Consider the following 19,920-nt stretch of genomic DNA (forward strand, 5'->3'; position numbering starts at 1 on the left):
CTATTGCAGACCTTTATAATTTTTTGTTTTCTCATAACCTCCTCTGGATACATGGGCAATCTGTATTGCTAGCTCTCTAGGGTTTCCTTTTGAATTGCTGATTTTTACATTTTCCGTTTTTTGTCCTTAATATTTTGAACTAAATAATGATTAATGGGCTCTATTGCTTCTTGTTAATTCAGATTAATTTCATCGATGGTGATTTGTTTGAGTTGCATTTGAAGATTCTGGCCACCTTGGAAGCGTCAAAGTTGAATTCATTGTACCTTACGCCGAAGAGAGAGCCTACTTTAGTATATGACAGTGACCAGATCAAGGCGAACGTCCATTATGATCCGGAAACCAATTCGATTTGTAAGCAAACCAATACTTGAACAATCAACATTAAGCAAATAATTAAATATTTTCAATTCTATGACAGCAATCCCAGTAAGCTTGTTGCAACCTCAAATTCATGAACTTCTTACAAGGCAAGTGAATATTTTATAGATTTTAATGGCGCAAGAAAGAGAATATGTGTTGCAGCTCTGTGGAGTTCGCTGCGCTCAGCACTCTAATTAGCTTTGAATTCACCCGCGCCTTCAACAAAGGGCATGTGAAGAGGTTTAAAGAAGCGTCAATTTGTAACGAAAATCACAATGAGAGCAATACCACAACCGCGAATGAACTACGAGACGGGGAAAGTCTGGTAAATGATCACAATCTTTTTGTTCTTTCCCGATATCTTGCCCCTTCTTGATAAATATTTAATCTCCTTAATCTGGTTTTTGATTGCGACTGTTTAGGCACTGCAGTCTTTTATTGTTAGAAACTTTTGCGATAAACTATAGATTATTGATATTTTATATAATTCCTGATTTTAGGGAAATATAATCAATTATTTTATCCCAATTCCTGTGCAAATTAGGCGGTTTTAAACAATATCTGGTCGGTTAAAATTTAATGGATACAGATACCCATCTTGAATTTCAGTCCAAATATCACTTTTTTTTGTCAAAATTTATTGTTAGCACTTCTAACAAACAAAAGTAAATTTTCGTCCAAATGTGAAATGTGTTTTTGTCATATTTAAATATATAATTACCTTAAAAAAGCAAAACTAAAAGTTGTCAATATTTTTACGTCCAAATTGAAAAATGGTGACAATATTATGATACGAAGAGTGAGACATTTTTTCGAACAGTTTTTGAAGATTTAGACGATTTTAAGTATGGTTCAAGAGACTAAAATAACATGATTTTTGCTCATCCTAAAGCCTCACATCCCGCAACGATTGAAAGATCACATAAAATAGTCGATCGTCTAATTCACCACCGATGGTAAAAATTTATTTGTTCTTTTAGGTAATGCAAGACGAATGGCAGGCCTACATCTTAGGGCTGCGGAGTTCCTTCAATGCGTACACCTTTAATAATGCCCCTCACTGTGTGGAAGATTACTCACAAAAGCAAATCTTTTTCCTTAGTTTCGCGAACGTAAGTTTTACATGGTTTATTTATTTATTTATTTCTATACACCATATTATACATAAAAAGAGAGTCAACAGGCTTATGAAACTGCCAGAGATGAGTTTGCACTTTTAAAAAAATAATAAAAAGCGTGTTATATAACTTCGCTCAATATTGCGTTTGTTGCAGATGTGGTGTTCGAACACGTCGCCCAACTCTGTGAATAATTTGGTTCCTGGCCGGTCCATGGTTCTGGGAGCCCTGTCAAAAATGAACGAGTTTGCGGAAGCGTGGAGTTGTCCAAAAGGCTCTAAAATGAATCCCTAATGAGAACATTACAAAGATAAAAATTATTATTGAGTCTAAACCAAAATTTTCCATTTTGCTGCTGCTAGAAATGTATTTAATATATAAATAAATGGACGCCAGGGTTTAGCATGTTATTCCTTTTTTGCATTGCCCTTTTTGTTTCCACTTTCTTCTTTTTCTTGGAGAACTCTCAAGTGTGGCTATGGTTATATGTTCGTGCATATTGAATTACTTCTATATTTACAACCTGTCTTTTCTTTCAATACTTAAACAGAAAAATATTGTAAATTAAATGTTAATTATTACAAAAATCCAGAGCAAAAAATGGTTTACTTTTTTGAGGTGGATGAAGTATAGCAACTTTTAGTGCTCAAAAAGAGCACCTTTGAGAATCCTTCAGCTAGTCAGGTCGGGTCTAGTGTCTAGTCCAATTGTGTTTAAATTTTGCAATTCTGATGGTTACAGCGGGGGCCAGATTCGTGCGACGCGCAGATATGGCGTCCGGTGTAGTGTGGCGCGAAAAAACGGTTATGTTAAAATGCGTGAAAAGAACCAAATTTTCGAAATTTTCGTTAATATTGTGACATAATTTGCATTACTTGTATTAATTGTGTCCTTTGGATCGTAAAAACAAACTCTGACTTTTGTACGGGAATCCAAAGACAGCTTTATGTTTCCCACATTCAGACACCATCTTGGATCTGCGCAGTGGAAACCAATTTTATCGCACATCTGGACCCCGCTGGATGGTTATAATAAATCGAGATAAGGAGTTGAAAAAAAAACTAAATTTGAAAATTTTCCACTTTCCGAGGTTTTTAAAAAAATATATTTGTCAAATATTCCGGATCTATGAAATTTTCTGCCTGCAAAGGACTACTTTTAAACACATCATATAATTTTCGAAAACAATTTCTAAAATACACTTTGATTTTTCCCCCATTCCTCCCTATGCATTGCAGTAGCGACAAAAATTACTTTGCTTTGCTTTTCCGACTAAATTATGCAGTGATAAATTTATTTTCTAGGGTAAAATTTCACGGGGAATCCGAATCTTGCATTATTTTTCAATTTGCAACGTTAAATATTTCAGGGGAGTGAAAATTTGAATTTCAGGTCAGCCAAAATTAGGTAAATTAGGACAATTGGTAAAATCGGACAACGCCTGTTGGGAAGCTCAGCTCGAGCTGCATAGGGTGGAATGGGGAGAGTTTTTGGTCACCCCCAAAACTCATGAGCCATCTATAGGAGAGGTCGAGACGAGTCGAATACTATGCAATTTTTGAAATTATTATAACAATTAAGAATCCGAGATTTGGGGCTCAAAAAATTGGTAAAATCCATTTTCTGGGTTTTGCGAATGTGCAAGCTAGAACTTTCCGAAATGCGGCCGAATGAACAGGGAACGAACAGAGTTGTGCCGAGAGAAGGCAAGCCAGACAAACTGTCAAATAAAGGGCTAAACTATGAGTTTGTTGTAGTCTAGATTTAAAATTCAATATTTTCAAATTCTTAACTCTAGATTCTGTAAGACAATAATAACACCTTCAATATGAAACATCCACCACTCCAGAACTACCAAGAAGTGTTAGTCGATCACCGAAAATGTAATTTTCCTCAGGCACAATATTTGCCATCAAAATAGATTTTTGATATGCTTTAACATCTACCGTATATTTTTTAAAAATCCTTTGAAGCATAATGAATTTATGTTTAAAATAAAAAAATTACAGCAAAAGTCAATTCATGTAAAAACTTTTGATTAGACAAAGATTTTTCTTTGCATCAAGTAGGTAATAAAAACGAGCCAAAATTGAAAATAAACCATTTCAATTACGAGCACGAACTACTTGAGAAAAATTTCCATGAAACAGAGAACAGCGCAAAGTTTTTTTTAACTTTGGGGCACGTCGTAGACATCTGAGCCAGCCGAAAAACCCTAAAAAGGGCACATTCCGTGTCAAAAGTCAGAAATTTTGGAAAATTACGATGACTGTTGAGTGTTAAAATTTTCGGTCTTTCGGAGGAATTAACCTTCTGATTTTTTAAAAATCCCTACTTTTGGTCATCCAGCATCATGAGCATTTTTGAAATTCTATAAAAATGAATGTGATTCAGAAAAAAATCGCAAAATTTCATAAAAAAAAAACTCTAAAATACATATTTTTTTAGCAATGCAGTTTGTTTTTTCCGGAAAAATGCGGGTTTTAGTTGTTAGTAAGTTGTTAGTTGCGATTTTTGAGTTATGCAGTCTTAAAAAGCACATGAGCCGGCTGCAAGCCAGCCGCCAGCCGAGCCGATGAAATTTTGCCAGCCAGCCGCCGATGTCTGTATTGACGGCTCGGAGCCGGAAAGCCAGCCGCCGATCAAAATGCGGGCGGCTCAGATGTCTAGGCACGTGAAATGAAAAAATGGAAAAGATAAACATTATGGGTGGCTGGGTAGCTGGCGCGGCTCAGCCGGCTGAGCCGATAAAAAAGGTCGGCGGCTGGCGGCTCGAGAAAAGGAGCGGCTGAGTCGGCTGGCGCGGCGCGGCTGGCTCAGATGTCTTACGACCAATATTGATCATTTCCAGCAGAGCATTCAAGATTTAAAAAGTATATCACACCCCCATATCCCAACAAATAAAGTTGAAAATAATTACACCAAATTATAAAACAAAACGAAATTCCTTACCTCCAAGGAAACCACCTACAGAAAGGGGGAAAATTTTTGTTTAGGCTACGGCTACAATCACACTCGGCTAATGCAGGCTTGTGAGTATGCTGCGACGAGTGTGGGGAGCTAAAGTGACATACGCCGGCAGGCAGTACCTGTAACACGTATTATACTGCGTAGGTGAGGAATCTTGTGCACTTCAGCTATTACAACTATTTGCTTGCGCTTGCACGAGTCTAGATAAAGAAGAATATAGGGTGCGTACAAGGTAGCTCATCGCTTTAGCAGCTTTAAGCACTATACATATACTATATATAGCACCAATTTCACGAGCTTCAAAAAAAGGAAATTATTTTAAACAAAAATTTTGACTGTCAATCTGTGTTTCAACAGGTCTATAAAATTGAAACACAACCCAATTGGCATTTATTTGAAAAATTGTTTTAACTGAAAAACTAAAGAGCTACAAATTTAAACAATGAGCAAAAATACCTAACGCGAAGAAACAATAGGTGCGCTTTTTGTGGGTTTTAGTCAAATTAGACGGATTTGGTGGTTTACACGATGTTAGATACAAGATTTTAAGTGTGGTTCAAAAGGTTTAAAATGCATTTTATTAGTGCTCCTTTGATGGTCCCGTAACGATTATTGGATGAACAGAATAAAATAGTCGATCACCGTCTAATTTTCACAGCCCTACCAAGGAGTAAAATTGCTCTAGTTTGCTGGGGAACAGCGGCTCATCATCGGAGCTAACCACATTGGCTCTTTTTTTTAGAAAATCATATTTATTGGAAAAAACATTAAAAGTCCAGCCAATTCAAGACGAATTGACGGCTGGTGCACGTTCAGCTGCTGCATCGCAGCAGCTATCTTAGTGATTCGATTTTCTTAAGTCCCTGATCCTTGAGTCCATCCAATTCAGTTTCATCCCATACATTTTGATGTAATCTTTAATTTCACTAAACATCCATATTGCCTGAGAGTAGAATTATAATTATTGGTCAGTTTATCGACCTTTTTCGACTTCATCTTTAAAAATACGTTTTAAAAATTCTTCAAATTGCGTATATATGACCATCATTAATGCGGCTGAGTAAAAAAATTTAAGTTGATATCACGATATAAAATCTCTGTGATTTCTAATTTTGAATTTTTCTCATATCCTTTTATTTTTGTATATATGTTTAACGTGTTGTATTTAACTGGAGCTAAAGTTTCCATAAGTCATTTACACACACCGCAATCAAACGATACTGTCCTCGTGTCCACGCGTCGCTCCTATGGTATTGCTGGATTTAAAACAGAAGCTCGCGATTGCAAAAGGCTTGTATATTTGCATCTTCTTGCAAAAAATAATTATACAACTATCCATATTCGCTGTGCCTGAGAGTGGGGACTTCTCGCTTATTGCGCCGGAGAGAAATGAGCATAGGAGAATGCCTTGACTGTCAGTCGAGCATTGTGAATTTTGTGCACACTTCAAATCACACGATTGTCAAAACACAAAATATTGATGATTTTCAGAGAAAGCACATTGAAGTGCGATTGGAAAAGTAAATGGCACTTCAAATCAAACAGCTGCAAAAGGCTTTAAAGATGTCAATGCGCGATTCCAAAATTTCTTTGAGAAATTAAAACAATGGCAACATCGGGGCCGATTTTCTCGAAAATGTAAGGTGCTAATAAGAGCTACTTAATGGAAAATGCAAACTGAATAACATGTAAAACCCCGGCGTCCATTTATTTATAATATTCAATACATTTCTTGCAACAGCTTAGCAAAAGGGAAAATTTCGGTTTAGATTCAAAATTAATTTTTATGTTTGACAATGTTTTCACCAGGGGTTCATTATAGAGCCCTTTGGACAATTCCAAGCTCTCGAAAACTCGTTTATCGTTGATAGGGTTCCCAGCACCATGGACCGTCTAGTCAACAAATTATTCACAGAGTTGGGCGACTTGTTCGAACACCACATCTGCAACAAACGCAATATTTAGCGAAATTGGCAATCTCAATTATTCTTTAACAACTGTAAATTCAAATTTGGCAGCATTAGAATCGTGTAAAACTTACGTTCGCGAAACTAAGGAAAAAGATTTGCTCTTCCGAGTAATCTTCCACACAAGCAGAGGAAGGTCTAAAAAAAGATACATGATAATCAAAGTACGCGTTAACGGCACTCTGCAGCCCAAAGATGTAGGCCAGCCATTCGTCTTGCGTTGCCTAAGAACAAATAATTTTGTATCAGCGGCTGTGAATTAGACGATCGACTATTTTATCTGATCTTTCAATCGTTGCGGAATGCGGGACCTTCGAATGAGCAAAAATCTTGTAATTTTAGCCTCTTAAACCATACTTAGAATCGTCGAAACCCATTTAAATCTTCAAAAACCGTTCGAAAGAAAATATCACACTTCGATTTTCATATGTTGCTATTTTTCAGTTTGGACGGAAAAATATAAACAACTCAAAGTTTTGCATTTTTTAATGTTATATAACTTCTTAAAATCGAGGACAAAAACACATATTACAGTTGGTCAAAAATGTACATTTATGTTCAGTATAAATGCTGAATTTTTTACCAAAACCACGTATTATTTGGCGTGAAAAGTATCTCTGTATCAATTTCAACCGGCCAGGAACTATTTAAAACCGGCTAATAAGCAAAGCATTCGGGCCTAAAATGTTCGAAAATACGTCTAAAAAACAGGAATTATATTGAATATGAAAAATCTAGTTTATCGCAAAAGTTTCTAACAATATAAGCCTACAGTGCCTAAACGGTTGTAATCGAACACCAGATTAAGGAGATCAATTATTTAACAAGAAAAGGGGCAAGATATCGGGAAGCAAAAAAATACGTTGAGACCATATTTACCTGACTTTCTTCGTCTTGTAGTTTACTTGCGATTTTGGTATTGCTCTCATTGTGATTTTCGTTACAAATTAACGCTTCTTTAATCCTCTTCACATGCCCTATGTTGAAGGCGCGGGTGAATTCAAAGCTAATAAGTGTGCTGATCGCTGCGAACTCCACAGGGCTGAAAACACATATTCTCGCTGTTGCGCCAAAATAAAATTCTATAAAATATTCACTTGCTTTTTACGAAGTTCATGCAATGGAGGTTGCAACAAGCTTACTGGGATTGCTGTCATAGAAATAAAAATAATTGTTTTGCTTAATGTTGATTGTTCAAGTATTGGTTTGCTTACAAATCGAATTGGTTTCCGGATCATAACGCACGTTGGCCTTGATCTGGTCACTGTCATATACTAAAGTAGGCTCTCTCTTCGGTGTAAGGTACAGTGAATTCAACTTTGATGCTTCCAAAGCGGCCAGAATCTTCAACTGCGACTCAAACAAACCACCGTCGGCGAAATTGATCTGAATTAACAAGAAGCAATATAGCCGTTAATAAATATTTAGTTAAAAATTTGCGATAAAATGCAATAATAGCAATTCAAAAGAAAAGAAAACTTAATGCAGCGTTAAGAAATAAAGATTACCCATATATCCAGATGGTTTTGATGAAAAAAACTATGTATTTATAGTTTATTTATGTATTTTAAGCAGATTTTACCAATTTCATGAAATTTTTTTAAGTTTGATCATGAATGAACTTGAAAAAAATTTTGAATGTCCATCTGTGTTTCAACAGGTCTATAAAATAGAACACTATACTTTTTTCATTTGAAAAACTTGTTAAAACTGAAAAACCGAACAGCTAGAATTGAAACAAATGACCAAATATTCCTGAGACAATATATTATGCACTTTTTCTGGGTTTTAACCAAATGAAATGGTTTTAGACAGTTTTGGTCGATTTAGACGCTTTTTAGAAGATTTTAGGTGTGATTCAAAAGGCCTAAAAAAGCATTATTAGTGCTCCATTGATGGCCCGTAACGATTATTGGAAGAACAGAATAAAATTGTCGATAATCGTTTGATTTTCATAGCCCTACCAAGGAGTAAAATTGCTCTAGTTTGCTGGGGAACAGCGGCTCATCGTGGTTAACCACATTGGCTCTTAGTGATTCGATTTTCTTTAGCCCCTGTTTCTTGGTCTCCGAGTCCATCCAATTCAGTTTCGTCCCATACCTTTTGATGTACTCTTTAATTTCACTAACCATCCATAATGCCTGGAAGTAGAATTATAATTATTGGTCAGTTTATCGACTTTTGAAGCTCGCTTATTGCCGATTAATGTGAAATAAATTATAAGATTCCCCACAAAATATCATTGCGTTATTGAAATCATAAATAGTACTCATTTTTCTGTTGGTAACTATTATCCTAAAAATGATATAGTATTTTTTTAAAAAAAAAGACCCTAAACTCGCTCCATGTGCCAGTAAAGAGCAATTATTGAATAATTATTTTTCTTCCACCTGTTCTCTCAGGTCTTTGTCGAGGTGAATCTTAGCGTATTCGAAGTTAACGATATATCCGTACGCTTTGTTGACCATTTCCACGCAAACCTTCCACCTTGGAGTAGTTATGCGGGTGCCACCGACCTTCTGCCAGAGTTTTTGCTGCCTCATTTGGAATTCTCTTGTTGTGTAAGGGGCAAGGGATGAAAACACTCTCCACCAGATGTACATCTCTGAATTTTAAATATTGGGTCAAAACAAAAATATAATTTAACCGTAACTGTGAGTGTAAATAATGAATACGTATGATTATTTTTAACTTTTTCTCAACTATTTCCAAATAAGGCCATTTGCAAAATATCTCTCACCGATCGTTTCAGGGCTACTGGTGTGAAACAGTCGCGACCACCACTCGAAATATTGCTGATCTCTAACTATGATCCGCTTGACCTTTTCTTTTCTCTTAATTCTGGCGTTTTCGCCGTCGATATTGAGCACTTGGTTGAAGTACACAGACCAGTTAAACTGATTGAATTCGAAAAAGTTGAGAGATGAGAATAAACTTTGTGCATATTAAGGAAATGGACAAGTTACCCTGTTGGTGGAGTTTGTGCTGATATGCGAGTCGGTGATCTCCTGCAATTCACTCTCGGTCATTTCCTGGTAATGCCCCGCATTTATTGTCGTCATGTTCCTCAGTTTCGAGTGAAACGCGTAAATATCGCTTGCCATTCGTTTCGCGTCCACAGTCGCGCCTGGAACCTACGAATTTCAACCCGAGCATAGAAGGATTGGGCCTTGTAGCAACATTGAAATAAAAAATTACGTGTTTGATGAACATGTTGATGAAATCAGCAATAAAAGATTGTACAGTATCTCTATCTCCCTTACATTTGGTCTCTGGAAACTCCTCATAGCTCCCTTTATGAACCTGCAATCAATAAAAAATTCGTAGAAGAAGAAAAATCGCTCAAAATAGTCTTCTTTTTTCAAATATCAAATTAAATGACACGCATTTGTATAAATTCTACATTCTACTGGATAAATGAATTATTCCGTGAAGAGGGGCTGCAGTTACTGACTGCCAAAATAGAATTACAAATAAAGAGACATAGTGTTGTATTATATATGTCAATTTTTTATTACAATTTGGGATAAAAACAAAATCGGTTTCACTTAACAACATCAGCACGATTTTTCTAAAATTTCTATTATTTACCGCTCATGAATAAAAGGATTAAAATAGGAGCTAGGAACCCAGTTCAAAAACAGAGATTCCAAATTATGCTGACCTCCTCAGGGTTTTATAATATTTATTTGTCCCCATATTCCAGGATTAAATGAGAACGGTTTTATTTTTACCAATTAGTGGATTTATATTTTTAAAAAGGGGTTCATATTCAGACCTGCAGGACGCGTTTGGAGTTGCCTAATGGGTGCTGGATGACGTCTAATGAGAAGAAAATGCTATCGCCCAGCATTTTTTCTGTGTTGATTAGAACCCTTTGCCACGAAAATGTTCCTTGTTTCTTCAACGTTGGCACTTGCGGTAGCCCTAGAGAGCGTAAAACTTCCAGAATAGGCTCCACACCATTCTTTTTTATTTTGTCTAAGGAAAATACACATTATCTGAGGTGGTCAATCTGTTATTGGTGCTATATTTTTAATTATTATTGCTTAAAATAGAAAAAAAAATTTTTGATATTAATTATTATCGTTCTTTTAAGAATAGTAATAAATTCAAATATTGTCTTAGAGTTAAAGTCGCGCAGATGAGATACCTTCATCCAAGCAGCTTTGGTACAAACTTCTCGCCTGCATCAAAGGAATCACCGTCAAATGTGAGTTGTCAGCCTCGAGGAATTCTACATAAATCGAAATGCGTGTCACGTAATAATATCGGCCAATATGAGTTTAAAAACCTCTGATTTGATTCATGCTTTGGTCTTTGAGAAGTTGAAACTGGTCCACGTGCGAGGCACCGTCGGGAACAGGGTGTTTTTCGATCCATCCTCCGCATGCAAACTGGTAGAAGTCGTCGCACGGATCGACGCTTGTGTCGATTGACGAAGAAATTCTTGCAGCTAATTGTAAGGAAAGAAAACAAATTGAGCTAAATGCATGCTTCCAAAGAGCATGTGGGAGTGCTGCCCCGTGTCAAGGGTGTCCTGGGACGGGACGCCCACAAGCATCATTTACCTGATATTGATGCATGCAGAAGAGAAGTGTCCGAATTTCTACATTTCCAGAATTTATTATCATTATGCGCACCATTCATTAATACGAACGCAGATAGGAAGATCATCATTATGCACCAAGGTAAAAATCGCAAATGAAACCTAGAAAAATATTGCATTATTTACCATTTTCTCACTTTTTTCATTCTTTGTTTTATAATGTTGAGCGTCTTAATTTTCAAGAACTTACTTGCATTTTGAGTTTGCGTCAGTTGTGTTAGACAACTTTAACTCCCATTTTTGTAACGTCTCACGTACCTTTAAAAACAAAATCGCATTGCAGTAATTAATAAATCGATTAAAACTAAATTTATGAGTTAAAGCAAGGTCCTTTTGATTCTCAGTGTGATATTTTAACTATTTATAATTTATCCCAAATTCAGTTGTGAGAAGAGCAACTTTCCGGAGTAACTTTCGGCACAAAATACCCTTTCGTCATACTCACATGGTCGAACCTGCTGGGCATCCTGGCTGGTTGTTGTTTGAAAAGACACGATACACACTGTCGAGGTTTCCACAATATGTCCTTTATCTTCACTTGTGATATTTTGTTTTTCATTTTTTTTTTTTTTTAGTGGAAATATCATAAACAGATTCGTCACTAATATTTTTACTCGACCTGCTTAACGGAAAACAACGAGACTAATATTTTCGTCTATTCTTCACACAGCTGCAAGATTAATTGTATGAATCGACACACAAGCGTAGATTCATGTGACGATTTCTACCTGAATGCGACAGGTGGATTGATGGCGCCTGGCATTTGGACCAATTCTAGGTGCTCGCTGATCAAAATATGAATAAAATAAGAGGCGTGTGACTTTTGATCTTGATGCTCACACTAAAAATACAGTTTATGACTAACTTTGCTATTTCTGGAGCAAAACTGGATGATAGTAACTTCGTATTTGCTACTGTTTTCCTTGAGACAGGCAAGAATCTAGCTTGTACCGGACTTGCTTGGACCGAGAATAAAATAAGTTAACGGCTATCTTAAAATATTTTAGTTTTGCAACGTGAACAGCAGAGGCTGCTCTGAGTAAAATATGCGAATCAGATTATAATTAGTTTTCAATTAATTAGTTTCTTCCAATCTTTGAGTGCACACAAGTTGATCAATATAAAAAATACAGCTATAATGATTTTGTAACATTATTTGTTTATGTTGGCATCTTCAGAATAAATGAATTATTTGTTGATTTAACACGACAGACTCCCATTAAATTTTTGTTGTTTATTATTTCATCTTCACAACAACCGCTTGTTGAAGGCATTTTTCTATGAAGAGATGACAAATTTTGATTATTTATCAGACAAATCACCTTTTTTGATGACCATACTGATTGTCTTGGTTTCAATTAATCAGTAAAAATCCTTTCGGGGGTGTAGGGGCTGGTCGAGGGCAGCGAGGGGGTCTATCGGACGCAGAATTTTGCGGCGAGTACGGGGAATATTGGTTTTAGGAAAAATAGGACCGGAGCTATAAATTTTTAAAGGTCGAAATCGCGGTTTGTGACATTTTAAATTTTTAGTTTTTGGGGCCTTGCTGGGGCCCTGTGGGCCGGCGGAATTTTTGCTACACCAGACGATGCGCCTCCACGGTCCCGGTCTGCTCGTGTGCGGTTTTTTAAAATCCGACAATTTTTCGGGACGCGGCGGCAAATTTTCGGCGAAATGTTCAAAAAGTTAAAATTTAAAAAAACCCGTGACCCGAGGTTTTTTGGGATATGCCGTCTAGCCTTCTGAGCTAGATATCGAATGAAAATCATTTTATGCGAGTTTCATCAAAATTGTACTGTAGGTTTTATTTTTGAGGAAGTCGGAAGTTCGTGCTTTCGCCTTAACTTGCAACTTTCGGCTGCCGAATCTCACGAATGGAACAATAAATAAAAATTCTGTACAATGTCGATTTAGCGCTCTGTATCTGGCAATCGTTTAAGACCAAGTACGGCACGATCGAATCAAAATTTGAAAATCAGCACTTTGAACATTAAAACACGGTATTTTTCAACTTCGCTCATAAGAATAACAGGGGAAAACAAAAAAGTGGCGATTTTTTCGAGACGCAGACACCAAATGAAATGCAACCTGTTTGAACCGACGCTGATGACCAACACGGGTCTGCGTACCAATTTTCAGATTTTTCTAGCCCATAGAAAAAATAAAATTCGGGTTTTTGTGTTGTTTTTTTACTTATCCGTGCGGCGGCTCTGCAGCCGAGAATGGTTTTATTTTCCGCAAATTTCGACCACTCGTGATATCTGCGACCACGAACCCTCTGAATCGTTTCGACTTTCACGGTAAATACCCTGCCGACCTTTTCCAGGGTAAAACGACCTGAAATCGCTCTCGATGCTGGTTTTGGTGCTTTTTTCGCACTCTTTTAGTTGATTTTTAACTCTCGCCCGCGGCCAACCTTCCTCAGGTCGATTTACATGAGGACTGCTTTACGCCGGTTTAGTCGCTTCTTTCGGATACTTTGACACACTTTTGGTCATTTTAAGCGCTGAATTCGTCAATTTGAACACGGGTGCAAGGCGGCGACTTTTTTGGTTTTCGCGATTTTTTTGAAACGTTTTTGTTTAATGCTTCCTACACAACAATTTTGCAAAGCGCGGTGTGGCGGCGAGGGTTTTTGCGGCGTTTTGTGCGGCGGCGCACAATTTGGCAGTCGACAATTTTGCGAAGCGCGGTGCGGCGGCGCTCGATTTTGGCGGAGCGTTTATATGCGGCGAAGCGGACTTTAAATGCCCAATAACCAATTATGTATCAAAATGATTTCTTTACGCTACTTTCGCCTTTTAGAAAGAAATTTATCGGTATTAAGTTGGTTTTATTATTTCCAAAATTCAACCGCTCGTCCGAACGTCGACTATGACCCCACGTTGGATTCGTCTATAATGCGTATACATATGTGACCATTATTAATGCAGCTGAGTAAAAATAATAAGTTGATATCAAGCTATATAATCTCTGTGATTTCTAATTTTGCATTTTTCTTATGTTAATCCTATTATTTTTGTATGTTTAACGTGTCGTATTTAACTGGAGCTCCAGTTCCCATAAGGAACACACACTGCGATCAAACGATATACTGTCCACGCGAGTCGCCCCTACAGTATTGCTGGATTTAAAACAGAAGCTCGCGATTGCAAGGCTTGCATATTTATATCTTCTTACAATAATAATTATAAAATTATCCATCCGCTGTGCCTGAGAATGGGGACTTCTCGGTTATTGCGCTGGAGAGAGAAGAGCAGAGGAGAATGCCTTAACTGTCAGTCGAGCATTGTGAATTTTGAGCACACGTCAAATCACACGATTGTCAAAACTCTCCATGCCGTCTGTTGGGAGAAATTATAGCAAATATTTATGATTTTAAGAGAAAGCACATTGAAGTGCAATTGGAAAAGTAAATGGCATTTCATTTCAAGCAGCTGCAAAAGGCTTTTTATAAGTTTTAAGTGCCCGATTCCATAATTCTTTTCAGAAATTAAAACAATGCTAACTTTGAGGCCGATTTTCTTAAAATTTAAAGTGCTATAAGAGCTACCTAATGGAAAATGCAAAAGAAATAACATGTAATACCCCGGCGTCCATTTATTTATATATTCAATACATTTCTTGCAACAGCTTAGCAAAAGGGAAAATTTCGGTTTAGATTCAAAAGTAATTTTTGTATTACTAATTAACATATCTATCACTAGGCGTTCGAGCCTTTTGGACAACTCCACGCTTCCGCAAACTCGTTCATTTTTGACACGGTTCCCAGCACCATTGACCGGCCAGGTAACAAATTATTCACAGAGGTGGGCGACGTGTTTGAACACCACATCTGCAACAAACGCAATATTTAGCAAAGTTGGCAATCTCAATTATTTCTTAACAACTGTAAATTAAAATTTGGCAGCATTAGAATCATTTAAAACTTACGTTCGCGAAACTAAGGAAAAAGATTTGCTCTTCCGAGTAATCTTCCACACAGCGCCGAGGGATATCATTATAGTAGTACGCTTTAAAGGAATTCTGCAGCCCAAAGATGTAGGCCAGCCATTCATCTTGCGTTGCCTAAGAACAAATTATCTTATTATCAGCGGTTCTGAATTAGACGATCGATTATTTGTTCTGATCTTTCAATCGTTGCGGGATGCGGGACCTTCGAATGAGCAAAAATCATGTAATTTTAGTCTCTCGAACCATTATACTTAAAATAGTCTAAACCCGCTTTTATCTTCAAAGTCCGTTCGAACAAAAATATTATTCTTCGTTTCATATGTTACCATTTTTCCAGTTTTGACCTAAAAAAATAGAAAACTTTTTGTTTTGCATTTCTTTTTCTTAAATATGACAAAAACACACACTTGACATTTGGACAAAGAAACGTACTTTTTTGTTTGTTAGAAGTACTAAATTTTGACAAAAAAACGTGATATTTGGGCTGACAAGATGGCTCTGCGTATCCATTTCAACCGGTCACAAACTGTTTAAAACCACCTAATTTGCACAGAAATTGGGATTTGACTATATTTCCCTATATAAATACGTATAAAAATCAGGAATTATATAAAATATCAATAATCTAGTTCATCGCAAAAGTTTCCAACAATAAAAGACTGCAGTGCCTAAACAGTAGTAATCGAACCCCAGATTAAGGAGATCAATTATTTAACAAAAAAAGGGGCAAGATATCAGAGGAAGGAACAAAAAGATTGAGATCATTTACCTGGCTTTCCCCGTCTCGTAGTTTATTTGTGGTTGTGTTATTGCTCTTATTGCGATTTTCGTCACAAATTGGCGCTTCATTAAACCTCTTCACATGGCCAATGTTGATGACGCGGGTGATTTCAAAGCTAATAAGAGTGCTGATCGCTGCGAAATCCACAGGGCTGAAAACACATTTATATATTCTCTCTGCTGTTGCACCATCAAAATCTGCAAAATATTCACTTGCCTTCTACGAAGTCTATGAATTGGAGGTTGCAACAAGCTTACTGGGATTGCTGTCACAGAAATAAAAATGATTAATTTGCTCATTGTTGATTGTTCAAGTATTGGTTTCCATACAAATCGAATTGGTTTCCGGATCGTAATGGACGTTGGCCTTGCTCTGGTCACTGTCATATACTAAAGTAGGCTCTCTCTTCGGTGTAAGGTACAGTGAATTCAACTTTGATGCTTCCAAGGCGGCCAGAATCTTCAACTGCGACTCAAACAAACCACCGTCAACGAAATTGATCTGAATTAACAAGAAGCAATATAGCATTAAAAATATTTAGTTAAAAATCTGCGATAAAATGCAATAATAGCAATTTAATAAAAGAAAGGAAAATTTCATGCAGCGCGTTAAGAAATAAAGATTACCCATATATCCAGATGGTTTTGTTGGAAAAATTTAAATGCCCAGTTGTATGTATAATTTATGTATTTTAAGCGGACAAACTTCAAAAAAGGAAATTATTTGAAACAAAATTTTTGAATGTCCATCGGTGCTTCAACAGGTCTATAAAATTGCAACAAAACCCACTTTTCGCATTTGAAAAATTGTTTTAACAGAAAAACTGAACAGCTAGAAATTGAAACATAGAGCAAAAATTCCTAACGCGAAGAAACGAAATCTTCTGGGTTTTAGCCACATTAGATGGTTTTGGACGGTTTTAGTAGATTTATACGCTTTTAGAAGATTTTAACTGTGGTTCAAAAAGGCTTAAAATTGCATTAATAGTGCTCCATTGATGGCCCGTAACGATTATTGGAAGAACAGAATAAAATTGTCGATAATCGTTTGATTTTCATAGCCCTACCAAGGAATAAAATTGCTCTAGTTTGCTGGGGAACAGCGGCTCATCATCGGGGTTCACCACATTGGCTCTTAGTGATTCGACTTTCTTTATTTCCTGTTTCTTGGTCACTGAGTACATCCAACTCAGATAACTTAGGATGTACTTTTTAGTTACACTAAACACCCTTAATGCCTGAAAATAGAATAATAATAATTGGTCGTTTTATTGACTTTTGAAGCTCGGTTATTGCTGAATTAATGTGAAAGAAATTTTAAGATTCCCCACAAAATATGATTGCATGCGTTATTGAAATCATAAATATTACTCATTCTTTTGTCGGCTACTATAATCCTAAGAAAGAAATCATCTTTTTTTTAATGCGACGCTTAACTCACTTCATGTGCCAGTAAACAGAAATAGTTGAATAATTATTTTTCTTTCACCTGTTCTCTCAGGTCTTTGTCGAGGTGAATCTTAGCGTATTCGAAGTTAACGATATATCCGTACGCTTTGTTGACCATTTCCACGCAAACCTTCCACCTTGGAGTACTTATGCGGGTGCCACCGACCTTCTGCCAGAGTTTTTGCTGCCTCATTTGGAATTCTCTTGTTGTGTAAGGGGCAAGGGACGAAAACACTCTCCACCAGATGTACATCTCTGAATTTTAAATATTGGGTCAAAATAAAAAAATTATTCTATCATCACTGTTGGAGCTACTAATGAAATACGTATTATTATTTTTACTGACACTATTTTCATCTTTTTGGCAACTATTTCCAAGTAAGGCCTATTTGCAAAATATCTCTCACCGATCATTTCAGGGCTACTGGTTTGTAACAGTCGCGACCACCGCTCGAAATATTGCTGATCTCTAACTATGATCCGCTTGTCCTTTTCTTTTCTCTTAATTCTGGCGTTTTCGCCGTCGATATTGAGCACTTGGTTGAAGTACATAGACCAGTTAAACTGATGGAATTTGAAAAAGTTGAGAGATGAGAATAACCTTTGTGCATATATTGAGGAAATTGTCAAGTTACCCTGTTGGTGGAGTTTTTTCTGATATGCGAGTCGGTGATCTCCTGAAATTCCCTCAGGGTCATTTCCTGGTAATGCCCCGCATTAGTCGTCATTTTTCTCAGTTCCGAGTGAAACGCATATATATCGCTCGCCATTAGCTTCGCGTCCACAGTCGCGTTGGGAACCTACGAATTTCACACCAGGCATAGAATGATTGGGTCTTGTGGCAACATTGAAATAAAAAATTACGTGTTTGATGAACATGTTGATGAAATCAGCAATAAAAGCTTCTACAGTATCTCTGTCTCCCTGACATTGGGTCTCTGGAAACTCCTCATAGCTCTCTTTATGTGCCTGTAAAATCAACAAAAAATTCGTAGAAGAAGAAAAATCGCTCAAAATAGCATTTTTTTTCAAATATAAAATAAAACGACGCGCATTTGTGTTAATTTTACTAGATGAGTTATTCCATTTTTTACAATATGGGATAAAAACAAAATTGGTTTCACTTAGCAACATCGGGAAAATATTTCTTAAATTTCTAAATACCGCTCTCGAATAATAGGTTTGAATTAGGAAGCTATATAGTTCAAAAGTAGTAACTCTTATGCTGATACCGTCAGGGTTCTACAATATTTATTTGACCTCATTCCAGGATAAATTGAGAACGGTTTTATTTATATCAATTTGGTGGATTTATATATTTTTCATATTCAGACCTGCAGGACGTGTTTGGAGTTGTCTAATGGATGCTGGATGACGTCTAATGAGAAGAAAATGCTATCGCCCAGCATTTTTTCTGCGTTGATTAAAGCCCTTTGCCACGAAAATCTTTCTCGTTTCTTCAACGTTGGCACTGGCGGAAGCCCTAGAGAGCGAAAAACTTCCAGAATAGGCTCCACACCCTTCTTTTCTATTTTGTCTGAGGAAAATAAACTTGAGGTGGTCAATCTGTTATTGGTATACGTATTTTTAATTTAAATATTGTTGGTTGAAATGAAAAATTATATTTTGATATTCATTATTATTGTTCAGATTAAGAATAATAAATTCAAATATTGTCTTTTAGTTAAAGTCGCGCAGATGAGATACCTTCATCCAAGCAGCTTCGGTACAAACTTCTCGCCTGCATCAAAGGACCCGCCGTCAAATCTGAGTTATCAGCCTCGAGGATTTCTACATAAATCGAAATGCGTGTCACGTAATAATATCGGCCAATATGAGTTTAAAAACCTCTGATTTGATTCATGCTTTGGTCTTTGAGGAGTTGAAACTGGTCCACGTGCGAGGCACCGTCGGGAACAGGGTGATTTTCGATCCATCTTCCGCATGCAAACTGGTAGAAGTCGTCGCACGGATCGACGCTCGTGTCGATTGACGAAGAAATTCTTGCAGCTAATTGTAAGGAAAGAAAACAAATTGAGCTAACTGCATGCTTCCAAAGAGCATGTGTGGGAGTCCCGCCCCGTATTGAGGTTGTCCTGGGGCGGGAAGCACACAATAATCATTTACCTGATATTGATGTTTTATATTCAAACTCTCCACAGCTACGACCTAGCTTAAAATCGTGATGCACACCAGTCATATATAATAGGAACACAAATAGGGAGATAAAAAATGCGTACAAGGGTAAAATTCGCAAATAAAACCTAGAAAAATATTGAATTATTTACAATTTTCTCAGTTTATTCATTCATATTTTTATAATGTTACGCGTCTTAATTTTCAAGAACTCACTTGCATTTTGAGTTTGCGTCAGTGGTTTTAGAAAACTCAAACTCCCGTTTTAGAAACTTCTCACGTACCTTTATAATCAAAATTGCATAACAATAATTAATACGTTAATTAAAATCAAATTATTGAGTTAAAGCAAGATCCTTTTGACTTCCTATGTGATATTTTAACTATTTATAATTTATCTCAAATTAAATTGTGAAGAGCAACTTCCCCTGGAGGAACTTTTGGTACAAAATTCTCTTTTGTCATACTCACGTGGTCGAACCTGCTGGGCATCATGTCTGGTTGTTCTTCGAAAAGACTCGATACGCACTGTCGAGGTTTCCATTGATATGTCCTTTATATTCACTTGTGATAT

At 36.7% G+C, this 19,920-nt stretch overlaps 3 protein-coding genes across 3 annotated transcripts in view; 1 reads left to right on the plus strand and 2 right to left on the minus strand.

The window, feature by feature from the left end:
• The window catches only part of LOC135943387 (neprilysin-4-like), a 7,113-nt gene extending 5,196 nt beyond the window's left edge, over window positions 1–1,917 (plus strand). The window contains exons 9-12 of the mRNA XM_065489888.1: window positions 183–354; window positions 422–688; window positions 1,344–1,475; window positions 1,638–1,917. Coding sequence (XP_065345960.1) covers window positions 183–354; window positions 422–489 — 240 coding nt within the window. The 3' untranslated portion in view covers window positions 490–688; window positions 1,344–1,475; window positions 1,638–1,917. The remainder of the gene's footprint in view (window positions 1–182; window positions 355–421; window positions 689–1,343; window positions 1,476–1,637) is intronic.
• Window positions 1,918–6,253: 4,336 nt separating this feature from the next.
• LOC135942324 (endothelin-converting enzyme 2-like) lies at window positions 6,254–9,480 on the minus strand. Its single transcript, XM_065488372.1, has 7 exons — window positions 9,385–9,480; window positions 9,159–9,315; window positions 8,809–9,023; window positions 8,383–8,559; window positions 7,664–7,804; window positions 6,493–6,642; window positions 6,254–6,394 (listed from the first exon to the last, which is right to left on the minus strand). Exons 1-7 carry the CDS (start codon window positions 9,478–9,480, stop codon window positions 6,254–6,256), a joined length of 1,077 nt encoding a protein of 358 aa, XP_065344444.1.
• Window positions 9,481–14,622: 5,142 nt separating this feature from the next.
• LOC135942328 (neprilysin-4-like) lies at window positions 14,623–19,517 on the minus strand. The gene is made up of 13 exons (XM_065488380.1): window positions 19,059–19,517; window positions 18,918–19,001; window positions 18,545–18,747; window positions 18,075–18,179; window positions 17,846–18,010; window positions 17,618–17,774; window positions 17,251–17,465; window positions 16,829–16,999; window positions 16,092–16,263; window positions 15,964–16,027; window positions 15,751–15,913; window positions 14,961–15,095; window positions 14,623–14,862 (listed from the first exon to the last, which is right to left on the minus strand). Exons 1-13 carry the CDS (start codon window positions 19,072–19,074, stop codon window positions 14,731–14,733), a joined length of 1,782 nt encoding a protein of 593 aa, XP_065344452.1. The 5' UTR covers window positions 19,075–19,517; the 3' UTR covers window positions 14,623–14,730.
• Window positions 19,518–19,920: the final 403 nt, after the last annotated feature.

This window comes from Cloeon dipterum, chromosome 4 (assembly GCF_949628265.1).
Source record: "Cloeon dipterum chromosome 4, ieCloDipt1.1, whole genome shotgun sequence".
NCBI lineage: Eukaryota > Metazoa > Arthropoda > Insecta > Ephemeroptera > Baetidae > Cloeon > Cloeon dipterum.